This window comes from Tasmannia lanceolata, unplaced genomic scaffold (genome assembly GCF_043159265.1).
Source record: "Tasmannia lanceolata isolate RefF3 unplaced genomic scaffold, GAP_Taslan_0.1 ptg000006l, whole genome shotgun sequence".
NCBI lineage: Eukaryota > Viridiplantae > Streptophyta > Magnoliopsida > Canellales > Winteraceae > Tasmannia > Tasmannia lanceolata.
This window is the reverse complement of record NW_027518683.1, coordinates 23,755,846-23,780,908: the sequence shown is the minus strand read 5'-3', so window position 1 is coordinate 23,780,908 and position 25,063 is coordinate 23,755,846. Positions and strand designations below refer to the sequence as shown.

The window sequence follows — 25,063 nt, the reverse complement described above, 5'->3', positions numbered from 1 at the left end:
ACTCGCAAGTTCAAGTTGTCCAAGAAAGTGCGGAGGAGCCAACCAATCCAAGAAGACTCAAGGTTATACCATTTTTAGATTGTATTTGGAGTCCTCTTGTAAAATGCTTTTGCACTTTCAAAAAGTTTTCAAAATGGTTTTCTTAAAACAAATCTGACATCCTTGAAAACCATCTACGCTCCCCAAAAGGTGTTTGAAAACCTTGGACAAAAGCCCAAAGGCCATGGCTCAAGTCCTTGAAATTTTTATATGTAAAACTAAATTTCAAAGCAGGGTAGGTCGACCGGGGTTCCCCAGGCGACCGCGGTAAGGTGGCTGGAAGTCCAGCACTGCGGATGTGTTTCTGGAAATCTAGAAACAATCCATCATGGTCGGGCCAGTCGACCGCCACAGGGCCGGGCGACCGCGGATAGGGATCTGGACAAAAATAAAAATGTCCAGGTTGCTCTCGGCAGGCGACCGCGACAAGCTCGGTCGACCGCGACGATAAGAAATTTAAAATAAAAAAGAAAGCACCCGATAGGGCGAGCGACTGCGATACCTCGGTCGACCGCGCCTGTATCGAAATGTAGTCGTTGGGGCTCAAACGGCTAGTTTTCTTTTGGCCAGTTTTTTACCGTTTTACCCCCAAACAGTCATATTTCTTCATGGGCTATTTATACCCTATCAAAACCTAACTAAACAATATTTTGAAAGATTATTTCCCATCTATTTGAGCTTAAACTTTCACATTCAAGGTTTTTAGTTTATCCTCTTCTATGCTTTGATTTTGCAAATCACATTTATTAAGAGGATCTCCATAGTCTTTTTTTTGCTTAATCTTTTGGACAGATTGTGAGCTTCTATTATTATATAATCCTCCTATCAAGAGGCTTTGAGAGTTTTTCATTTGTTCTTCATTGTAAGAGGGTCTACGATTCGGCCCATAGAGAAAGGTGAATTCGGTGTATTCGCGAAGAGAAGTTGTACCCTTTGAGGCGGTGGGCGATTAGGGTTGGCTTCTTGGAGGCGATTGTGCAAAGAAGGTTTGTTCCCTTAGAGGCGGTGTTCGCTGTACGCCTTGGAGATTCAGCCATAGTGGAATCTCATTTTTTTTAGTGGAGAAAATCCCAAGGAAAGACCAAGTACTTGGGTAGTGGAGTAGGTCCGTTTGTGACCGAACCACTATAAATCATTGTGTGGTCTCCTTGCTTTTCCTCCTTTGAGTGTTTTGGTAATTTATAATCTTTCTTTATGTTTATAATATTTGAACAAGGGTTAGATTTTAAGCTTGTGTTGATTTGAAAATCCTAATTGAACTTATAATTACTAATTGTTAAAATTGGTTTTAACATTATACTTAATTAGGGCAAAAATTTTAATAACCCAATTCACCCCCCTCTTTGTGTTGCCTATTGGGATTTCACAAATCTATGGACCCTGTATGATAGAAAGAAAATGACACATAAATAATATGTAAGCAAACACAAACATAACTAGTAACCATGGTCCACAACATGAAACAAAGTTCAATGCATTCCAAAAATTAAAGTGTTATATTTTCAAACTTTTAAACTAAATATAATGGTTATACTTCAAAAGTGCATAAAATCTTATTATGTATGACGAAGTTTCCTTGTTTGATTCTTCTCTCAACTTTGTTTCAATACTAAGGATGTGTATGATTCATTTTCAAATAATTTGGATAATTTTTGTATGATTTTGCCATGTAAGTGTTCTATTTTCTAACATTTAAATATAGTTTTTTTATTTAGATTTTTATACTATAACTTTTAAGCCTCTAATATGCATAAAATCTAATCTAAACCTAGTTTTTTTAGCTTCTTCCCACAACTTTGTTTTAATACTTAGTATGTGCAGAAATTGATTTCCTTCTATTTGGATGATTATACGATTTTAGCCCATCACTTTTTTATTTTCTAACATCTAAGTTTAACTATCAAAATCCTAAAGTGCATAAAAATCTTATATGGACTCAATTTTTATGTCTGATTTCTTCCCATAACTTTTTTATTATTATTATGTACGTGTAGGAATTGATTTTATATCATTTGGATTACTTTTAAACGATTTTGCCTTGTATGTGCTCTATTTTTTTAGTTTTCAGACTAAATTTAAATTTAAACTTCTACATAAAATCTTATCTAGAATTCTAGATGCATTTTTTACGTTTGGTTTCCTCTCACAGTATATTTTAATATTAAGTATATATGTGTAAGAATTGATTTTCTTCTATTTGGACCCCCCTCCTCACTCCCGCCAAACTACTCTAGTTTTTAGCTTAGTTTTACTCTTAAACAAAGTGTAAAAGGTAGGAAGACAACATATCCAACAATTGCTTCATTTTTAGTCAAGAATTTATATTAGTATACTAGTAAGCATGATATCAAGGAAAAATAATTTCAGCACTAACTCAAGCCAACTCAACTAAGCCTTTGTCCCAAACTAGTTGAGGATCCTTTAGAAAATTTTCATGAAGAAGGTGAAAGGATCTGCCAGGCTCAAATGGACAAAGTCTAATCGTGACACTAGTTGGGTTCGTCTACATGGATCATTTTCTTCCATTAGGCAAAAATCCCTAGAAAGTTAAAAAATAAAAAGGACTATCTCGCTATTCTTCTCTTCACATGACCAATATTTTGATTGATTTAAATCATCCATAAGATTTCCCCACCATGCTGGATTAACCAAGTCAAAATCAGACTGATGAGACAATCTCAATTCAATCAAAAACTTGCTAATCAATATTTAGAGAAAGATAGACAATTGACTGATTGAGACAATTTAAGGGAATAGAGTTTAGTTAGTGGTCAAAGTGGATAATTGGAGTGTCTTAAGTATAATGTACAAATCGATTTGCATTTTTAAATCACTTCTTTCGAGTTCTTTATTTAGAGTGAGGGCATTAAATCCAAAGGGAGATAAACGAATTCTTTTATTTTTTATTTTTCTTGCAGATTTTGACCTCACACATTGGACTCAAGCCTTCTAGAAAACCTTATTATTTAACTTAAACTAATTAAAATAATCATTTTACCAATTATTATTAGTCCCAACTCTTGGTTGAAAAGCATCCTCTATATAAGGGCGTGTTCGGCAAGGATTCTCATTCTCGGCCCAACTAACCAATTTAAAAATGGCTTGAGTGGCCTAAATAAATCTCATCTTTGCTCACTTTTTAGCCTACAGATGATGGAAATGAGACAAACAGGCTTATGCATCATATACTATGGTGCTACACATACATTCTAGTGTAAATCTCGTGAACTTGACACTTCGATAGCTCGATGTAGATCTAGAGAGAGAGACATAATGAGACGAACGTCAAGTTATATTCTAAATCCCTGCCTTAAATTTGGCACATTACTCTGGTGATCAGATAGTTGACTTTGTTGGTCATTATGGCAGACTAAGTACACATGTGAAAGACCGAAAACTAAAACATTCATTAGATACCTCAAATGATTCATACTTGTGATAAAACTTGGGCAGGGATGAATCGATCCCCCGCCAAATATCTTAAATCGACCCCCTAAACTTTTACCAAAGAATAATTCTCATCTATCTATTGTTAGGGTGTTTTCAAAAAATTATTTTAAAATTAATATTATTGCTTGAACTTACATATAAGGTCATCTGGGTATATCGGTGCGTATTTTTATTATCTATATTAAAGGTCGCGGGTTCAAGTCTCAAGAGCATTCCTTCTTGTGTTATAAGATCGCAACTTGAGTCGGGACCTGCATCAACCCAACCCAAAAATGAAATGTTTCAGGTTTATAAATCATGGGTCTTAGGTTAGGCCTTGTTTCGAGTTTAAAACTCAGCCCAATCTCAGGTCAGGTTTGGTTTAAAGAAAAAAAAATTGAAACCCAAAACCTGACCCGACTCTTATAGATGTATTAAGTTTGTAGGTGTGATGTGATTTTCTTGAGTATCTTTTAAATAACACGCCAAATTATTTTCAAATATATTTGTATAATTGTTTTCACTGAGGTGAATAAGTTTGTGATGTGAATAAGTAGCTTCCTTCTTAAATTATGAACTCGATAAATTATGCCCACCAATCCACCATCTTTACGCAAACTCATGCATAAGGTCAGGCGTACCATATTACACCCATGAGTCGGCACACCATCTCTATCCAAATCCTTGCATAAGACAGGACTCACCATTTTACACCATGTTTTGATAGGGTGGGTCCAACCAACTCCACTCAAAAGTCAAAACCAATGCTTCTGGTGGGCCCCACCATTTTACCTCATGTTTTGATGAACTACGTCACCACGATCTCCACCCAAGCCCTGCATAGGATGGGGCCACCATTTCACACATTTCACACCAATGCATATGCATCTGATACTCATTTATTTAATAATAGTGAAACTTCATACGGTTGCACTTTCAAAAATCATGGTGAAATGACCAAAGCTAAGGTCAATTGTACCTCGCCTTTTTTTCGGTGCACGGAGTCCCATTTTGGACGTGTTCTCCTCCATTTTTCATTCGCCCTGTCTACTAAAAGGCTTCACTTATACTATCTATACACAAAGGGGATTTGCTAGGGACTTTTGCATAAAGGCAAATGGCTTGCCGTTGCATGAGAATGCAACAATACAAGCTCACTTTTCAGCAGTTTTTGTCTTATTCATTCAATTCATGTGAGTTGGCTCCTCTCAAATACATCAGCCAACTGTGAAATGCCTTCCTTCGATGGTCCCTAGCAAAGTTTTAAATTTCGACCGAAGGTTTCGGTCGGGACTGAAACCGAAATTGGGTTAAGTCGAAATGTTACAAAATTTCGACCAAAATTTCAAATTTTGGATTGAAATTTCGTCATCACCGAGCCGAGATTTAAGGAATTTCCCTAAAAAATCTGAATTTTATTCGTTATTTAATATTATCCCATATGAAATTTCATCCGAAATTACCAAAATTTATGCTCGATAAAAAATTACTTTTTCCTATTTCGAAGGATTTCGAACAAAATTTTGGAATTTTCCTCCTGAAATTTCGGTTTCGGTGAGGACCGAATCGCATTCCGAAACTGAAATTTAAAACCTTGGTACTCCCTGGCAAATCCCACTACATAGATGTATCGATTAGTGGAAACGAGGGGCAGGGGCCCACCAAGATGGATGACTCTCTTTTATTTACATTGGGAAGGGCCATATTTTGAGGTGCCCTTGTGGGGCACTCTGTTGTAATATATTATTTAATTAGAATGTAAGTTTGGTCGGAATTATCAACAACTCTAGACGACACGACTTTCGAGCGGACGTTGATCACGTGGATTCTTTCCACACCCATGCCCAGTATAGCCGGCTCAGCTCTTCGCGCTGCTCGGCGCCTCAGCCACATACACAACGGCTCTTTCATCGCGCGCCGCTACTTTTCTAACGAAACCATCATCATCATTTAATAAGGGTGGCAGTGCATTTTTAAGTTAGGTTGTATGACATTACAACTTAATCTCGGTGCATAATCTCTCTCATGATTGGATGATCCTAACCGTTCATTAATTGGACACTTGCTCTTAGACATGCTGTGTTCCCAAAATCATATTCATAGGATCATCCTCACACTTTCTAATCATAAGAGGTTTCTATTCCCAGACAAATTGGAATGTTAGGCTTGGCTTATTTAACTTGGGGACTAACAAACGTGGGTCCCACTGCATATTTTTCAAAAACAATACGTGCATTAACAGGCTAACACCATATAAAAAACTCCTAATCTATCTATCCGGTAAGGTATGCCAAAGCAATAAAAAATTTGGCTAAAAAAGTGAGTGTCATTATCAAATGTTAGGGTCCACACAAATGACTTTACTTAACTCTCTTGTCTCCAATCTAGAAGGTAGATGAGGTGTGTATTACTGACACCTGAGTTTCAATTAAAATGGATGAAAGAAGATTAAAAAGTTACCATTTGTCTCTTTGCTCCATTAATTTCGCTTACATTTAGTTGAGGATCATTCGAGCAGTTTGGATGTGACTTATGCCACATGACCAAAAAATGGATTGTTGGTGATAATTTACAAATTATAAATTAATTTTGGACATAATTGCCGCTGAAGGACAAAAATAAATAATTTTTTTTTTATGAAAATCATATGACGCGGCGAAAAATTTTGGACATAATTTCTTCCAACAGACAAAAATAAATAATTTTTTTATGAAAAACATACGACGCGGCAAGACTAGACACCGATTTTGTTGTTTTTTTTCAAGGTGAATTTGAGCCTCTGCGGGAAGAAAATTCTAGCACATAAGATCTCACTACAATCACCTACAAGATACAACTATCCCGACGCAACATTCATCACTACACAATGTACACGATCTAAGAGATTTGAATCATGCATATGGAATAATTTTGATTGCTCAGACACAAAAGAAAGAAAATTGAAAGAAAGTAATGTACATATAATTTTTCGGAATAAAAAATAGATAGGAAGTCTAATTTTTAGCGAAAACACGGCTGGGAAAATTGATATTTAGAAAACATCCATTGGATTTCAAAACCGGCTGTTAGGATGTGATGTTTCCAAATGAAAAATACACATGCTATTTGACATTGTAGTTGCGGAACGATGAAAAGATAAATAATCGCTTATATAAGTAGAGAAAGCCCAAGAAGAACAGTGGAAGGGCTGTACTTTTAAGACTTTTTAAGAGGCTGCTGTTGGATCAAATATCAAGGGCTGTACTTTTGTCGTACCTCCTACACTGGACCTCACCTTGGGACACCACATATATCAAAACTCTTGTAAGGGAAATAAGATTATTGGATTAGAATGAGGTCTCCATTTTCAATTTCTATTGTGAGACTAAACTCTTAGACGAAAAAGAGAGAAACCAAAACTTTTTGAACTAAGTGGTAAAACTCTAATTAGGAGAAAAGTCAGAGAAAACCAAGTTTATATTATTTTTCAATTAAAATACAAATATGGATGTGTTTACACCCAAAAATTCAAAAATATTAAAAAGGAAACTTTATGGCACATCCAACATCAAGTCTTGCCGTTACCATTTAGGCTTCGATTCAGGAGTTTGACATAATTCATTACTGAAATCATGAGACGAAATCCTGATCAAATATAGTTTGGTCATGGGCAAGTATGAAGAATATTTTGAAAGGAAAATGTTTATTTAAAGCACACGTGTTCTATTATTAGTAGTCCGGTTTAAAATTTGAATACATTCAACTTCTAGCGGTGTCCCTTTTTCCGGCATCCATTCTTCTTTTTCCCTACTCTTCCTCCTCTTTTCTTCTACATCTTTTTTTTTTTGAATGGTAGCCAAATTATATTGCAAAGGAAAAGTCTGAGATGGTTAATACAAGGAAAATAAAATGAAAAAAAAAGGCTAAAACAAATAACAAAATGACAAAAAATGATAAGACGGCAGAGAGTCAAACAGCATCAGAGTTTCCTTTGAGACTTCTTCTCTAGCTAGACTATCTACCTCCTTATTTCCAGAGTAGCGTACATGATGAAACACCATAGGAAAAGAGATAGACCAGTCAAAAATCTCATCATAGAACCTATGAAACCTCCAAGGGGTTTTTGGTATCCCTTGAGCCAATGGAAAACATTCAAGGAGTCCCCTTCTACCACCATATTATCCAGACTATCTCTAGCTACCAACTTAATCCCCTTCTACCACCACATTATCCAGATAATCTCTAGCAGACCAATCAAAAATCTCTTTTCTTCTTCATCTTGCTCTTCTTCATGTTTTTCTGCCTCTTCCGCATTTTTCTCTTCTTCATCTTCCTCTTTTGAATAACAATGATGATTGATGATGGTGGAGATGTAAAAAACAAAAAAAGATTAAAGAAGAAGAAGAGGGCATTTTGGTCTTATGGACTCTACACTGGTAGATGAATGTGAAATCATATAATGGTGCGACCAACCTGTCATTTTAGATATAAAATGCAATTTCGTAAATTTTCCGATAAAATAAGAGTGTTCTTTTTATGACATGGGGAATTTGGGTCATTTTATTTGAGATAGGGTATTTTGGTCATGAAATATGGGTGTTTTAGGTTTTTTTTTCCTTTTTAGGAATTTTTAATATTCACTTTTTTGTTTTCATTTATTTGCCCTGGGCTAGTGAAATTCCTTCTTTTATCCAAAATTTCAGTTGCACTCATTTTCTAAGTTAAAGTCACAAGTTAAGATTGTTTCAGTCCAAGATAGTTGTTCAACAAAATTAATTTGAATAAACCCTTGTTCTCGAATAAGTTTTGCCCCAAAAAATTATATTATCCTGCAATCAAACAGGTTCTAGATCTTGCCTTGTGTGGCCACTCCTAGGGAGATCCCTTATGCTCAGTTCTCTTATCGGGAAAGGAAAGGAAAGGGAAGTGATGGAAAGGAAACTGATGTGGCAGAAAGGAAAGTAAACTGATGTGGCAGAAAGGAAAGTGAAGGAAAATAAACCTGACAGAAAATCTGTCAGATGAGCGTTTCGTTGCATAGAAACCTCACAGAAAGTAGCAGAAACTATAGAAATATGCGTTTCATTGCAGGAAAACTCAATAGAAACTACAGAAATATGCGTTTAAACAGAAACTGTGACAAACTAACATGCAAAATGATGCCAACATAGAACATAGTCTAAAATAAGTGGGTCCAACCCTCTGAAGTCAATCCAAATAAGAAAACTATGACAAACAGAAGCTGAACAATAACAATGCCAATCAAATTGTCATAAATATAGAGTTGCGAAGATAGAATTGCCAAGATAGAAATCAGTCAACCAACATTGACTTGACATAAAAACTACATATGCATGCCAATAGATCCTATTAAACGGACCCACTGCCCAGTTGCATAATCATCCCCAAAAACAACCAGGGATTCTTCGAACAAATCATATCGCCCTGTCAAAATACCCATCACTTCAGTAGGGTCATTACCTGCAGAAGAAGAAAAAAAACATTAATAACAAGAAAAAATCATATTTGTGGAATCCTAAATCTACCCAAAATCAAATAGATCAAGTGTTCAAATTGTAAAAACCAAATGAGTATCAAATGAACTTAATCAAGTATCAAAAAATCATGGAGATATCCGTTTCGAACTTTCATTTTAAAAATCAGCGAAAATTACTTTCAAAATGAAGGGCACAAAAGTAACCAAAAAATAAATGTGTAGAGCTTTTTTGGAACATGAAAAGATGTATTCCTGCAAAGATGTATTCCTTTTTTGGAACAACAAATGTAGTCCTGCAAAATCCGTTTGGAACAACAAATGTATTCCTGCAAAGATCTAAAGCTCATATAGAGCTTTTTTGAAACAAAGATATGTGGATCTACATAGGAGGAAAACAAAATCCGAAACCCTAATTAGGGACAGAGCCAAGGGGGGTCCGGGGGGGGGGAATTCCCCCCCCCCCCCCCTGAAATCTGGAAAATTTTCAAACTCTATAGATTAAGAGTTTTTCATAAAGTTAACCCCTCTTCTATGAAAATCATGAATCTTCCCTATCTTATAGGCTTTTGCCAACTAAATTAATGCATTTTTCCACCTAGATTAACTCTATCCAGAATCTTCCACCTATTAATGCCCTTTTTCTACCTAGATTAACCATCTCTCTCTCTCTCTCTCTCTCTCTCTCTCTCTCTCTCTCTCTCAATATTAATCAATGCCCTCTCATTTCAACTGATTTGCTGAGGGGAATGGCACATTATCTGCATGATTGTATATGATGTAGGCCCGTATTTGAAAAATGGTACACCACAAGACAATCAAAACTTTCCATTTGATTAGAGTCACAAGATTTTACATGGCATAAGCCCATATAAGAAAAATTGTATTGTACGGGCTGCACCACAGGATGATCTAAACCGTCCATTTGATGGGCCAAGACGAAAATAGGTCGTGCCCAAAAATTCATTTATGTGGGAACATAATATGATGTACACCTTTATATATTAGAGGGCTAGGATCATCCCATTTAAATGAATTTTTGGGTGTGGCCCATCAAATGGACGGTCTGGATCATCCTATGGCATGGCCTATACAATACTTTTTGAAAAATACCGGACTATACATGTGAAAACTCTCTACTAGCTAGTTAATTATGAGATTTTATATGTTGTATGAATGTAAAGTCAAGTATTTTTTAAAAAGTAGGGCCCATTTCATAAGATGATCCAAACTGTTCATTTGTTGCGCACGATATAAGTAGGTTGCACACCTGCACCCCGTAAATCATCTCCATAGGATGATCCTAACCCTCCGATCTATAATGGGATTGCTAGCTATAGAAATCTCTATAGATTGAATGGTTAGGATCATCCTATGGTGATGATTTACGTGATGCAACCTATTTATGTTGTGGCCCAATAAATGAACGGTTTGGATCACGTATGAAGTGGGCCCCATAGTATTTTTTGAAAAATGCTTCACTTTATGTGAACGCAAAATATAAAATCTCGAATATTATTGGGATTTTCAAAGTAGAAAGTGATCCTCTTGGGGGGTCTTGGAATTGATTAAATCACCAATATTCTTGGGCAATGGATAGTGGGCCCTACTACATCAAAATTTGAGGTGTAAAATGTGGGCTCCACCTTATGCATAGGTTAGGGGGAGATGGTGGGCCCTACCTATCAAACATGAAGTGTAGAATGGTGGGCCTCAACATGCTATAACAACCTTCTTTGCGACTTCCCCCCCCCCCCCCCCCCAAGAGCAAATTCCTTGCTCCGTCCCTGTTCCTAACCCAGTAAGGGGACTGTTGAAACCCTCAAAATCTGAAACCCTAAACCCTCAGATTTCTGATTTTGAAGAAGAAGGGCAAAAGAGAGGAGGAGAAAGAAGAAGAAAAATAAAAATGGAGGTCTAGTTAGGGCAAAAAAGTGAAAAAAAGAAGAAGAAAATAAATGGTTAAAGAAGAAGAAAAAAAAAGACACAAGAAGAAGAAGAGGGGAAGGGACTTACCGGACGAGTGTAGGTGGTCGTGCCGGCGAGCCGCGGGGAGACTTCTCGAAGATGAGGAGAGTTTTGGCCTTTTGGGTGGAAGAGCTAGGGCAGAGAATAGTCGAGAGAGTGAAAAAAGTCAGGGAAAACAACCCCTTTCCGATGCAAAAGGTCGGAAACTATTCTCGCAAAAGTCACGGAAACTTTTTTTCCACGTAATGGTTTTTGGGTTTTCCACGTCAATACAGTGCTTAAAAAAGTTTACTCGGAAAACAACGAAACACCCAAAATCCTGTTTTCCGTGGAAAAAAAGGGGGTTTTCCGCAGAAAAGTGAAGGGAAAGAAAACATGAGAACACAGCATTAAGCAGACAACAGGACCACTTCATGAAATGTTGGGCCCGCATAGATGGGCCATGTACCGAAATCTTCTCAAATATGACATTTCAATTGGTGTTAACTTTCACAAAATACCATTTCTTTAATTTTAATTCCATGCAGATAAGAGTTCAACTTGGGTCGGGTCCAACCCAGACCTTAGCAGCCTAACCCAATTATATTCAGGTTAGGTTAGTGTCGTTATTAACCAAAAATTAAAGCCAAACCCAACTCAACCTAACACTCTAAACGCTTTTTGAAAAACAAGAAAGTTAACCTGAAAGTTAACCTTTGAACTTCAATTGTTTTTTATATGAAAAACACTAATATTTTTGGAAAAGTTTAAAAATGAAAAATATCACAAGCATATTTTTTTCCCGCTAAATTGTGAAAAGAAAAAAAAATCAAGAAAAAAATTCCATCAGAAATGTTTTTCCTGCAATCCAAACAAAATCTAATAGCAAAACTTTTAGTCCTTGTTTGTTTTGGATTTTGAGAACCAATTGTTCGTTCAAAACCGATTAAACTCAAATTTCGATTACAATAATCAGTTTTGGACTCACAATCAATTCTCAAAATCCAAAAACAAATAGTAGATACAACTTTGGTGCAGTATTGAGGGACCTTTTAGAAATATTTTATAGAAATTAATTTATATTTCTCTGCTCATTTCATAATTTTCAATGACTAATTGAAAAATACTTCGCAAATTAACGATGTATAGACAAAATTCACCCACCCCCCACCCCTTCTTTTTTTTGCCTAGACATTTGTCGCACAAGTCTGAAAAGAACTTAGAACTCGTAGAAAAGCTGTAACAATGTGGGCTGACTTCTATGTTCCATAATTAGACAACAAAGCATTAAGCAGAGGATAAATTATTATTTCAGTACTTTAATGGGTTTCAACTAATGTCTTGCTGTGATGACATTATTAATATTGACACACGCTTAGGCCCTGTTCGTTTAAGATTATGACAACCTATGGTGAGTCTGACTATTGGACTCAAACTGCATTAACTATTCACATTTTCTATGGTGGATAGCAGCAAAAGTCAATGTCGGAGTAATGAACACCTACCACCTTTGATTTGTCGGTGCTTTCTTAATGAATGTAAACCTTTGTCAGCCCTGACAGGTCGGGTCAGCTTCTGGGTTAATGCCTTGGATCACCCTGATCCGGCCTGACCCTATGTTTTTTTTGCTAATGTTTTCTATTATCTTGTATTGATGTTTTTTTAGATTATTATTATTAATTGTCTCTGCTGCCCATCGTGTTGTTGAATTCATATTTTCTTATTTTGTTCCCTCCCTGCCCAATCAGGGCGGGTCAAGGCCGCACAGAGTCCTATAGGGCGGGCAATGGGTTGAGGTTTTTCGGCCCTGACTCAGGGTCAAGGCTGAGAAAATGGGATCCAAGGTTGGGCTAGGGTTTTGAAAAACCCGACCCAACCCGACCTTGTTGCAGCCCTACTTTGATTTGTGTAGGATTTCCTGAGTGTAAACAATTGTTGTTGTTTTTTTTTTTACTAGGTCATTTAAAGACACCATAAATTAGAGGCTTAGAATCTTCCAATAACAGAGAATTTTGGCCCATGACCCATCCATATCAGGCTCGTTTTGGATTTGAAAATTAATTTTGAGTTCAAAACTGATTATTAGACTCAAAATTGTGTTTAATTTTGAATCCAATAATCAACGGAAAAAAAAATCAAATCTCAAAATCTACATTGAAAAGGGGTAATTAAATTAATGGGTTGGATGATTGAAAAATCCATCTTTGCTTGTACTTGTACCCTTGCTATTGTACCATGTGCACATCATTACCTATGAAGAAAAATTTTGGCCTAACTTTAACAAAAATGAATGGTTTAAATCATCCAAATAGTTGTGTCCCACTGTACAATTTTTTTTTTTGCACTTCTACATCCAACACAGCAAAGCCACCATATAAAATCCCCATATGGAACTCTTCTAGATTTGCTTGGAAGTCATTGGATATTGTGTGGTGGACTACAAACTTTTGTTGTCCAAGAGGTTAGGGATTTGTATTTAAGAGTGAGTTCATCAACCCAATACAAGGTGATGTCATCTGCCAGCAATAGGCCAACGACATCGCCCATGTGATGTACATCTGGTCATGGTTTTTAATAATGATAAGAGGCATCCTTTCAGTCTTCATATACTTGGGAATATTTGAAAATATATTATAAATATTTTGAATTCTTCTTGATAAATCGGCCTATTTATCAATATTACATGTGTTGTGTATATAGGTTGAACACCTGAAGGGAATTCCAGAGATCAAATTTGCCAACAAAAAAGGGATGATTGAAAGAGAGATGGCTTGGGATTTTGTCCAGTAATAAAATCACTGATTGGCCAAAACCTTTGGGTTATCTGACATATTTTGTAAAATAGGGGAGAGTTGTTCTTACCTATACAGTGTTTATCCTCGAGTTATCGGAAACTTTCTAGTTGGATGGGAATTTGACTTTCTCGGAAACTCTCTTCGGAAGCTAAGTTCTCCTCGGTCCCATTTTAGGGAAAGCGTGCTTCCCACACACTTTCTACCATTTCCTCTTAATTAGGAGTCACTTCCTATGTAGCTCATTATGCATATTTTCTTCTTTTGATAATGCTAAAAGAGTATATTTAAAAAATAAAAATAAAAAGAGTACATTTTTTTGAATGGTAAAACATAAGGAAAATTATTTAGATCTTTTTTCAAAAATTTAACATTAAATATACATGAATAAAACACATGAAACCATAAACTAAATTAAAATTTGCAATTCTAATTAGTCGCGGAGTCTTGTCTTGTTCTACTTGTAATTCTTACATATTTTAACCCTTCATAACCTATATGTAATCCTACTTTTTCTCTGTAACTCTTGTTCGATTTAGTGAGGCTTATTATATGCTTCATGTTGACTTATAAGTCTTATATATAGTAAACCTTCCTCCCTAACCTACTACAGTCCTACACTTTTTACGTATTTTTTTTTTTACTTCTAATGAGGTATATTACATGCTTCATGTTGACTTTTAGTGATGCTTTTCACATATTTTCTCTTTACTTTCTTTAGGACTTTTACGTTCTTCGTTCGCTTTTCGCACTTGCTTCCCGTTTAGCTAATATGATTTTTGCTTTTCGCACTCGCTTCCCGTTCTAGCTATATATATATATATGAGGAAACTGTTGGTGAGCTTAAGCTCACCAAACTTATGATGAGCTAGCTTGCCCAATCACATGGGTCCCACATTTTGGAGAGTGATCCAAACCATTCATTTGCAAGGCCTTATCATAGATAGGGGGTGTACCAAAAATCAACTCCATAGGATCATCCTAACCCCTCCATTTGTGGAGGACAAAAATGGGGCAGATTTGTGTCTGTCCATTTTTGTCCTCCAGAAATGGAGGGGTTAGGATGATCCTATGGAGCTGATTTTTGGTACACCCCCCATCTATGTAAGGGACTTTCAAATGAATGGTTTGGATCATCCTAACAAAGTGGGCCCCCATGTGATTGGGCAAGCTAGCTCACCATAAGTTTGGTGAGCTTAAGCTCACCAACAGTTTCCTATATATATATATATATAGAGAGAGAGAGAGAGAGAGAACATTTTCTACACACTTGTGTAGGTAAGTTACCTACACACTACCTTAAAATACAATGGGGGCCCACATTGTTTGGGTGATCCAAACCATTCATTTGAATGGTCCTCACATAGATAGGGTGTCCACAAAAAATCAGATCCATAGGATCATCCTAACCATTCAAACTATGGAGGCAAAAAATGGACTAATTTGTGAAGGTTTATACACGTCCATTTTACCTCCACAAATCGTAGGGTTGGGATGATCCTATGGATCTGATTTTTTGTTGACACCCTATCTATGTGAGGATCATTCAAATGAATTGTTTGGATCACCCAAACAATGTGGGCCCCCACTGTATTTTAAGGTAGTGTGTAGGTAACTTACCTACACAAGTGTGTAGGAAATGTTCTCTCATATATATATATATATATATATATATATATATATATATATATATATATATATATATATATATATATGAGGAAAGTGTTTCTACTCGGTCCCCTAGATAAGCTTATCTACTCCTCCCTTTAAAAAAATACAGTGGGCCCACGCTGTTTGGATGATCCAAAGCATTCATTTGATAGGTCTTAACATAGATAGGGTGTGCCCAAAAAATCAGCACCAAAGGGTCATCCTAGCCCTTCGTTTTGTTGGGCACACCGTGTCCAAAATGGACGCATATAAACGTGGACGTTTATATGTGTCCATTCTGGGCACCACAAGGCACTACAAAACGAAGGGCTAGGATGACCCTTTGGTGCTGATTTTTTGGGCACACCCTATCTATGTTAAGACCTATCAAATGAATGCTTTGGATCATCCAAACAGCGTGGGCCCACTGTATTTTTTTAAAGTGAGGAGTAGATAAGCTTATCTAGGGGACCGAGTAGAAACACTTTCCTCTCTCTCTCTCTCTCTCTATATATATATATATATATATATATATGAGAAAACGGTTCATACACATATGTGTAGATAAGTTACCTACACACTAGCTTAAAATACAGTTGGGGCCACATTATTTGGGTGATCCAAACCATTCATTTTTAAGGCCCTCACATAGATAGGGCGTCCACAAAAAATCAGATCCATAGGATCATCCTAACCATTCGAACTGTGGAGGCAAAAAATGGACTAATTTGTGAAGGTTTAAAGACATCCATTTTACCTCCACAAATCGTAGGGTTGGGATGATCCTATGGAGCTGATTTTTTGTAGACACCCTATCTATGTGAGAGCCTTTAAAATGGATGGCTTGGATCACCCAAACAATGTGGGCCCCCACTGTATTTTAAGCTAGTGTGTAGAGAACTCTCTACACATATGTGTAGGAACCGTTTTCTCATATATATATATATATGAGAAAACGGTTCCTACACACTTGTGTAGGTAAGTTATCTACACACTAGCTTAAAATACAGTGGGGGCCACATTATTTGGATCATCCCAACCCTACGATTTGTGAAGGTAAAATGGACGTGTATAAACATTCACAAATTAGTCCATTTTTTGCCTCCATAGTTTGAATGGTTAGGATGATCTTATGGATCTGATTTTTTGTGGACACCCTATCTATGTGAGGACCATTCAAATGAATTGTTTGGATCACCCAAACAATGTGGGCCCCCACTGTATTTTAAGTAGTGTGTAGGTAACTTACCTACACAAGTGTGTAGGAAATGTTCTCTCTCTCTCTCTCTCTCTCTCTCTCTATATATATATATATATATATAGGAAATGTTCTCTCTCTCTCTCTCTCTCTATATATATATATATATATATATAGAGAGAGAGAGAGAACACATAGATAGGGTGTCCATAAAAAATCAGCTCCATAGGGTCATCCTAACCCTACGATTTGTGGAGGTAAAATGGACGTGTATAAACCTTCACAAATCTGTCCATTTTTTGTCTCCACGGTTTGAAGGGTTAGGATGATCCTATGGAGCTGATTTTTTGTTGACACCCTATCTATGTGAGGGCCAATCAAATGAATGGTTTGGATCACCCGAACAATGTGGGCCTCCACTGTATTTTAAGCTAGTGTGTAGATAACTTATCTACACATGTGTGTAGAAACCGTTTTCTCATATATATATATATATATATATATATATATATATATATATATATATATATATATAGAGAGAGAGAGAGAGAGAGAAAACGGTTCCTACACATATGTGTAGAGAGTTCTCTACACACTAGCTTAAAATACAGTGGGGGCCCACATTGTTTGGGTGATCCAAGCCATCCATTTTAAAGGCCCTCACATAGATAGGGTGTCTACAAAAAATCAGATTCATAGGATCATCCCAACCCTACGATTTGTGGAGGTAAAATGGATGTCTTTAAACCTTCACAAATTAGTCCAATTTTTGCCTCCACAGTTTGAATGGTTAGGATGATCCTATGGATCTGATATTTTGTGGACACCCTATCTATGTGAGAGCCTTAAAAATGAATGGTTTGGATCACCCAAATAATATGGCCCCCACTGTATTTAAAGCTAGTGTGTAGAGAACTTATCTACACATATGTGTAGGAACCGTTCTCTCATATATATATATGATTTGATCATAATTTGTGGCCTTTTAAAATACTTCTTCAAAAACAAATCTGAACCATTCATTTGTTGGTCTCCACCGTAGATAATCAGTGCCGCAAAATCACTCTAACCATCTCATTTGTGAAGGTAGTTTTTTATGTTGTCATTTTTAAAGAATATTAATAGGTAAAGACCATCCTCTATGAAAGGGAGAACATCCAATTCATTAGTCGAATAGGCGACCACTTAATTGTACCATTCTCATAGAATTGGATGAAATTTCTAATAACTGCAAAAAATATTGGGCAGTGATAAATTCACCCCATATTTTTCAAAAGGAAAAGGATATATCCGCCCCTTTTATCACCAGGAACACACTTGTCAGTGTATCAATGACCAAAGAGGGGATGTTGTACTTATGTCAGAAGAATTCAGTGCCCCTTATTGCCACAAACACTGACAAGGGGTGTTCCTGGTGATAAAAAGGGGCGGATATATCACTTCCCTTTCAAAATAGACTGTACATCCCAAATCATATAATGATCAAAACCGCCCAATTGATGGGCCACAACGTAAATAGGTTGTGCCCCAAAAATCATTTCCGTAGGGTGATTCTAACCCTCTGATCTAAAGAGGGACTCACATTATGGAAACTTCTATATATAAATCGGACAGTTGGGATCATCCTATAGAAATGACTTTTGGGGCACTGCCTATTTACATTGTGGCCCATCAAATGGACGGTTTGGATCACCCTATGGTGTGGGCTATACTGTCCATTTTGAAAAATACAGGGCAACTTCATCCTAGAAGGGGGTGAATTTATAATCGCCCGAAATTATTTTCATATTTAGCTCTTGATAGTATGCAGTGTTGATGGCTCCTTGTCGACAAATATAACAGCCACTGAGAGAAGCCTATAATAAAAAGAGGGTTTCCCGTATCAAAACAAGGGAGTACGGTCTCGCACCCTCCCGATTTAGTTCTCGACACGCCTCTTTATTTTGAGTCGACTCATTCATCATCCTACGTCAGATTTAAAAGACAAAAGACAGTTAGACAAATGCCCAGTCAACTCCAACCCAAGCCGAGCCAAAAAAAACCAACCCGAATTCTGCACACAATCCCACCCGTCGATTCGACAAAGATCCAACGGTTGATAAACTCCACTTTCTCTCTCTTACAAAGTTTAAAGAAAGCGTGTTGAAGTGGCTAAAAGTGAAAAGAAAAAGTAATAAAATAGAGATTTACTAAAGACCATCGCCAAAAATACATCTCGGACCAAGAAATACGTTTCGGCTCTATAATGCAATACCAAAACGAGAAATACGTTCTACGATTGTTCCTAGCAAAACCGAAATGCCACCGAAGTATAAATCGATAAGGTGAGACCTGAGAGAAGAAACAAACATCGCCCGCCATTAATGCAATCCCAAACCCTTTCTTTCTCCATTTCAAGTTGCAGAAAAAAAAGAAGAGAGAGAGAGAGAGAGAGAGAGAGAGAGACTCAGAGAGAGAGAGAGTCAACTTTCTAAATCATTTCACGCAGAAACCCTAAGAAACCCTAGAAAAAAAAATCTAGCTTTTTAGTCTCTCTAAATCGATTGAAAAATGGAAGCTTCGATAATTGGATAGATTCGTTGAATCAGAAGCTGATTCGCAACTTCCTCAGCTGGAGATCTGCAAAACGTGGTGATTTTTTCTTCTTTTTTTAGTAGTTTTGTGTCTGGTCAAAGCATTTAGTTTTTTTTTTAGGTCTGTGAAACCCTACTTTACAGAAAAAAGTGGATTTTTTTCTTATCAGATCTGAGCTTTTACCCTTTCAATCACGGATCTTGTCCTCTATTTTTTTACCAATTCTCTGTATCTTATACCTTTAGATTTCATGTTCTTATTTAGGTGGACGATTTGTGGTGAGGCTTTTCTATGGGGAATTGTTGGGGCACTCGAATTAAGGCCGAGAGCCCCTTTAATAGCGTTTCTGCTTCAGGTATATGCCCTAAAAATCTCAAATTTTAGGGTTTTTTGTGTGTGAATTTGAATAGCTAGATTTGTGAATATTTTTGTGAAACGGTTGGATTTGGATTTTCCTTTAATCTTCTTTTATTCTTGTAGATTTTGTCACAATTTGAGTTTAGCTTCTATAGGTTCTAGATTTTGTGGCAGTCTTGGTTGGATTTTTGCAATGTTTGGGTGATTTACTGTAATTTAGTTCAATTTTCAACATAAAAATAAAAATAAAAATAAAATTAATGTGTTGTAAATTGGTGTTAAATTTTGTTTATTTTACCAATTTCTATAAGTTAGGGTTTTTCTAAGCAGGTTTTGTGGACTGCTGATTGTTCTCTCCAAGCTCAACTGGATATTTTTTCGACTTTGTTCTGTAATAACTTGTGTGTGAGAATTCCATTAAAAATAAAATAAAAATATTTGTGTGTGAGAATTGCTGCTAATGGGTCTATTTTTGTTATGGTGTGTGTTGAATTTACCTTAACTTCCTTGTTAGATTTTTTTCGGAATTTTTTGGTATGTTTACTGCATGATTTAATGTTATTGTAATATGATAATGTTGTCATGAAGATTTGCTTTGTGGAACCCTTGTGTTTGATGTATTCAGAGTCGTGGACTTTGCTAATGTTCCTGTGAGATTATTAACTAAAAGTGTTCATTTTCTAATTTATTTAGGCCTTTTGTTTTGGATTTTGAGAACAGATTGTGAGTCAAAAACTTATTACTTGACTCAAAATTAAATGTAATTTGAGCCAAATAATCAGTTTTGGACTCGCAATCAGTTCTCAAAATCCAAAACAAACAGGGCCTTATGCTGAAGAAGTGATTATGTTAATGGTGTATTTATTAGAGTATGGCTTGTTTGCTATTATAGGGGTGAACTCGAAAAATGTTAGCAAAGATGGAACCGATCTGAGTAGTGAAAGCAGCAGGGTCTCTGCAACATCTGTGCCTCAGACCCCTCGGAGTGAGGGTGAGATATTGCAGTCTTCCAACTTAAAGAGCTTTACCTTTGCTGAACTGAGAAATGCCACTAGGAATTTCCGCCCTGACAGCGTGTTGGGAGAAGGTGGCTTTGGTTCAGTGTTTAAGGGGTGGATCGATGAGCATGCATTTACAGCAACCAAGCCTGGCATTGGCATGGTTATTGCTGTGAAGAAGCTCAACCAGGAAGGTTTCCAGGGCCATAAAGAATGGTTGGTGAGTATCTGTTAATTTTTCATTATAGAATTTTGTCTTGGAGATTTGGGTAACTTTTGTAGGATCAAAACTTTTTGCATTTATGCATTCCATATCTGTATATCTTCTTCCGCAGCATCTTTGCACTTATGTAGGAGATGACTGTGTTCACCTTTCTTATAATTTATTTAGCAAATACGCATAATCGCATAGTATATATGCATAGTGTTTGTAGTTGTCTACAAATTGTCTGCTAGGGTGAGGCTGGCAAACTCCATTGCGTATAGGGGTTTACAATTACCGTCAATTTAAGGAGTTTTCAGTTTTTATAATTGCATAACTTTTATGTTATCTGTCAATTAACAGGCAGAAGTAAATTATCTCGGGCAGTTATACCATCCTAATCTTGTGAAACTGATTGGCTACTGCTTGGAGGATGAACACCGACTACTGGTCTATGAGTTCATGCCTAGGGGAAGTTTGGAAAATCATCTCTTCAGGAGTAAGATCTTTGTATTCTTTTCTGATTGGCATTTTATTTTTATTTTTTCTTATTTATGATGGTGCCCGACATTTGGTTCAATGCAATATAATCTTGTTAAATTTTCTATGGGACTTTCCTGTTCTCTATAACGGTTTTAACTTAAATGGTTCAATTATTTTCCCTGTATGCAGGGGGCTCTTACTTCCAGCCACTTTCTTGGAACCTCCGGATGAAGGTTGCCTTTGGTGCTGCCAAGGGGCTTGCCTTTCTCCATAGTGCTGAAACAAAAGTCATATATCGAGATTTTAAGACCTCAAATGTGCTCTTGGATTCTGTATGTGACTTGCACCGCATCTACCATCTGTCTCATATATCATCTGTCTTCCTGCTTGTATATTATTTTTGAATTGATGATTTTGCTATCTTATTCAATTATTCTTACATTTGATGTTCTCTAACAATTGAAAGATTTCATGTGGCTTTTTCCTAGCTGTTTAACTCATCTTTTTTTAATGATTTCACAGAGCTACAATGCTAAGCTTTCTGATTTTGGGTTGGCAAAGGATGGTCCCACAGGTGATAAAAGCCATGTCTCTACTCGGGTCATGGGAACCTATGGATATGCAGCTCCTGAGTATCTTGCTACAGGTATTGTTTCTAATGTAACTATTACTTCACACCTGCACTTGCATGGCCATTTTCTTTCAGACTCAAGTTATTGCCGATCCATCTGGCTTCCATGCATCTTATCTATGGGCTGATAAAATAATGGACATCTTCACTAATCTTTTTTTTTATGATTGTAGTTGACCCTAAAATAGTGCTTATGTAAAGCTCTTTGGGGATAAGCTTGGAAAGATAAAGATAAAGATAGAATCAAATCATCCTAATATAATCAACTTACCAAATCTCACCTAACTACCTCTTGTGCTTGTTGAGTTGTTGCCTTGAAAAAAAAACCAGAGTGCATTGTCATTGATGTAGGCCCTCTGAATTATGGCTTATGTATGGTTTCACAATGCAATTTGAAACAATATTGGAGGACTTGATAAATGCAAGAGCACTCTTTGATGCATGTTTGACATCAGATGCGTTAAATTCATTATACTATCATCATAGAATATAAACATCTGCACAACCCATATTCCACTGTGTTAGCTGTCATGTTGTTTGAATTAGACCATAACTTTGCTCAGTCATGTCATTGGGTTTATGCAATTTCATATCAGCCTTTGCATATGTTTTTTTTTCTGAACATTATCGGCCTTTATTTAGAAGGAACTTTCTTCATTCTAATAAACACTCATATGTTCATTGTAAAGGTCATCTAACAACCAGGAGCGATGTATATAGCTTTGGAGTTGTTCTTTTAGAAATGCTGTCTGGTCGGCGAGCAGTAGACAAGAACCGACCTTCTGGGGAACACAATCTTGTGGAATGGGCAAGGCCACACCTGAACCACAAACGGAAACTCTTCCGTGTTTTGGATGGCCGCCTAGAAGGGCAGTATTCATTGGGAGGAGCTCAGAAAGCAGCTACTCTTGCACTCCAATGTCTATCAGCAGAACCCAAGTTTAGGCCTAACATGAACGAAGTTCTACGAGTGTTGGAGGAGCTTCAGGATGCCAAAGACATGGCGAGAAACCCACAAGCCGAACCAAACAGGAAAATTCAAAGCCATGGAAGTGATGGCCACAAGTCTCGGAGAACTAGTGTAGACGAGAACGGCCACAGGTCTCGGAGAGCTAGTTTAGAGGATAATGGCCACAAGCCTAGGAGAACTACTTTAGACGAGAATGGCAATGTAAAGATTGCGTACCCTAGGCCATCTGCCTCACCCCTTTATGCTTAAAGGAGCCATTACCAGAAGTTGTATTTTATTCTCTCTTCAACTTTGAGATGGTCTGAGCTTGCACATGGATAATCCCATTATCTTTTGATTACTGTACAGTTTTCTTCGTTCTCACGAGTAGTCGCTTTGACTGTGAATCAAATTGTCTGTCAACTTTTCTCTCAGTAAATGCAACCGGAAATTCAAGCACATGAAATCAAAGATCCAAAGGAAGATAAAGAACAGGGGAATCAAGATATTTAGAAAAGATGTTGGATGTGGGTGTTTTTGAAGAGCTTTCTTTTCTATTTGGATGTTTTTTTGAAGAGCTTTCTATTTGGTATCAATCTTTCTATTCTTCCTGGAATTCTGTCTTCCCTCTGTATCAGTTTCCAGTAATGTTATCTTACTAAGGGATTGAGTTGTTGAGGTTCTAACAATATGTCAATGCAGTGTAATATTATCATATATTCCACTTGGTTTATGTGATGGTGTTTGCATCTCTTCTTTTTGCCATTTTCCCAAAGTGCTTTGACTCCATTGACAATTCGACCTCCATTCTTCTAATTTTAGACAATTGGGCTCCATTTCCTTGACTAAATTCAGGATTCAAGATAAAAAGTACGAAAGGTGGGATGTCATGATACCTGGAAAATGAAGCACGTTTACACGAGTTGTTTTCTCTATGGTGGGAACCGTAGAGGAGACAAGACAGTGTTGTTGGACGGTCCACCCCTTGTGAGGTTTCACACTTAGAAGTGGGAGATGGTTTAAGTGGCCATGTCACAACCACTTCTAGTGGGTATTAAAACTGAAAAAAAAAAAGTTTCAAATTTGAGAAAAAAAAGAAGAAGATAATCTAGAACGATTAGAACAAGGTTTGTGTATGATTTTTTAAGCATTTTTTAGTGATATTTTTCACTACCGTTTGAATTCTCTTCATCCACATGGATCTGGTTTCTCTATTTTGAAGATCGGAATGTACATTTGTAATGAAAAATTAGAGTTTGTTGTTCTTAAAAAGGTTCAGTGATGTTGTAACCCTTGTTCTATTCATCCCCTGTTCTGTTAGTCAAGAAGAAAGATAGTACGTGGCGATTCTGTGTGGATTACAGGGCTTTAATTCAATAACGGTGAAAGACAGGTTTCCAATTCCGACTATAGATGAACTCATGAATGAGTTACATGGCGCCATAGTATTTTCTAAAGTGGATCTCAGGTCAGGGTACCATCAAATACGAATGAAAACAGAGGATTGTGCTAAGACTGCATTTGGGACTCATGAGAGACATTACGAGTTTTTAGTTATGCCATTTGGTCTAAACAAATGCACCCTCTACGTTCCAAAGCACCATGAACATGATCTTCAAGCCTCATCTAAGATGATTTGTCGTTGTGTTTTTTTTTTTTTTATGATATACTGGTTTACAGTCATTCCATAGAAGAACATGCTGTACATTTAAGTTCTGTTTTGCAAAGTCTGTCTACTAACCATCTGTTTGCTAAATTGAGTAAATGACATTTTTGCCAATCCAAAATTGAATATTTGGGTCATTTAGTATCATGTGAGGGTGTGCAACCAGATCCGACTAAAATCCAAGCAGTCCAAGACTGGCCAGCACCTACAAATTTGAAGCAATTGAGAGGATTTCTTGGGCTTACAGGGTATTATCGTCGGTTTGTTCGACATTACCAGTGTTGGCAGTACCAGATTTCTCTCAGCCTTTTATTCTGGAAACAGATGCTTCAAGTATTGCTATTGGTGCTGTTAAAATGCAAAACAAGCATCCAATCGCCTATTTCAGTAAGAAAATGTCTCACACTATGTCGCTCGCTTTGGCTTATGTCAAAGAACTGTTTGCTATTAAGGAAGCTGTAAAAAAATGGCAGCAATATTTACTTGGAAGGAGTTTCACCATTTATACGGACCACCGTAGTTTGAAAAATCTGATGGCCCAGGTTGTCCAGACACCAGAGCAACAACAATATTTGTACGAGTTACTTCGGTACAACTTTTCTATCGAGTATAAAGCTGGTAAAGATAATCAAGCTGCTGATGCGTTATCCAGAGTAGAAGAAGTGTTTCCGATTT

The 25,063-nt window shown here is 36.8% G+C and overlaps 1 protein-coding gene across 2 annotated transcripts; it reads left to right on the top strand.

Moving 5' to 3' along the window:
- The first annotated feature begins 18,861 nt into the window (after positions 1-18,861).
- On the top strand, positions 18,862-23,473 carry LOC143880137 (receptor-like cytoplasmic kinase 176). 2 transcript variants are annotated; one of them, XM_077382906.1, is made up of 7 exons: positions 18,862-19,156; positions 19,367-19,457; positions 20,352-20,677; positions 21,023-21,158; positions 21,332-21,474; positions 21,665-21,788; positions 22,463-23,473. In XM_077382906.1, the coding sequence occupies exons 2-7, from the start codon at positions 19,394-19,396 to the stop codon at positions 22,990-22,992; spliced, it is 1,323 nt and encodes a 440-aa protein (XP_077239021.1). In that variant the 5' UTR covers positions 18,862-19,156; positions 19,367-19,393; the 3' UTR covers positions 22,993-23,473. The 2 variants fall into 2 exon arrangements, with proteins under 2 accessions (XP_077239021.1, XP_077239020.1); XM_077382905.1 differs by having other exon boundaries at positions 18,862-19,159.
- The last annotated feature ends 1,590 nt before the right edge of the window (positions 23,474-25,063 follow it).

Excerpts from the sequence above, each read along its gene's own strand:
- LOC143880137 (XM_077382906.1), top strand. The coding sequence starts at position 19,394 with ATGGGGAATTGTTGGGGCACTCGAATTAAGGCCGAGAGCCCCTTTAAT. Across the intron at positions 19,458-20,351 it reads TAATAGCGTTTCTGCTTCAG|GGGTGAACTCGAAAAATGTT; the intron begins GTATATGCCCTA and ends TTGCTATTATAG. Across the intron at positions 21,789-22,462 it reads TCCTGAGTATCTTGCTACAG|GTCATCTAACAACCAGGAGC; the intron begins GTATTGTTTCTA and ends TTCATTGTAAAG.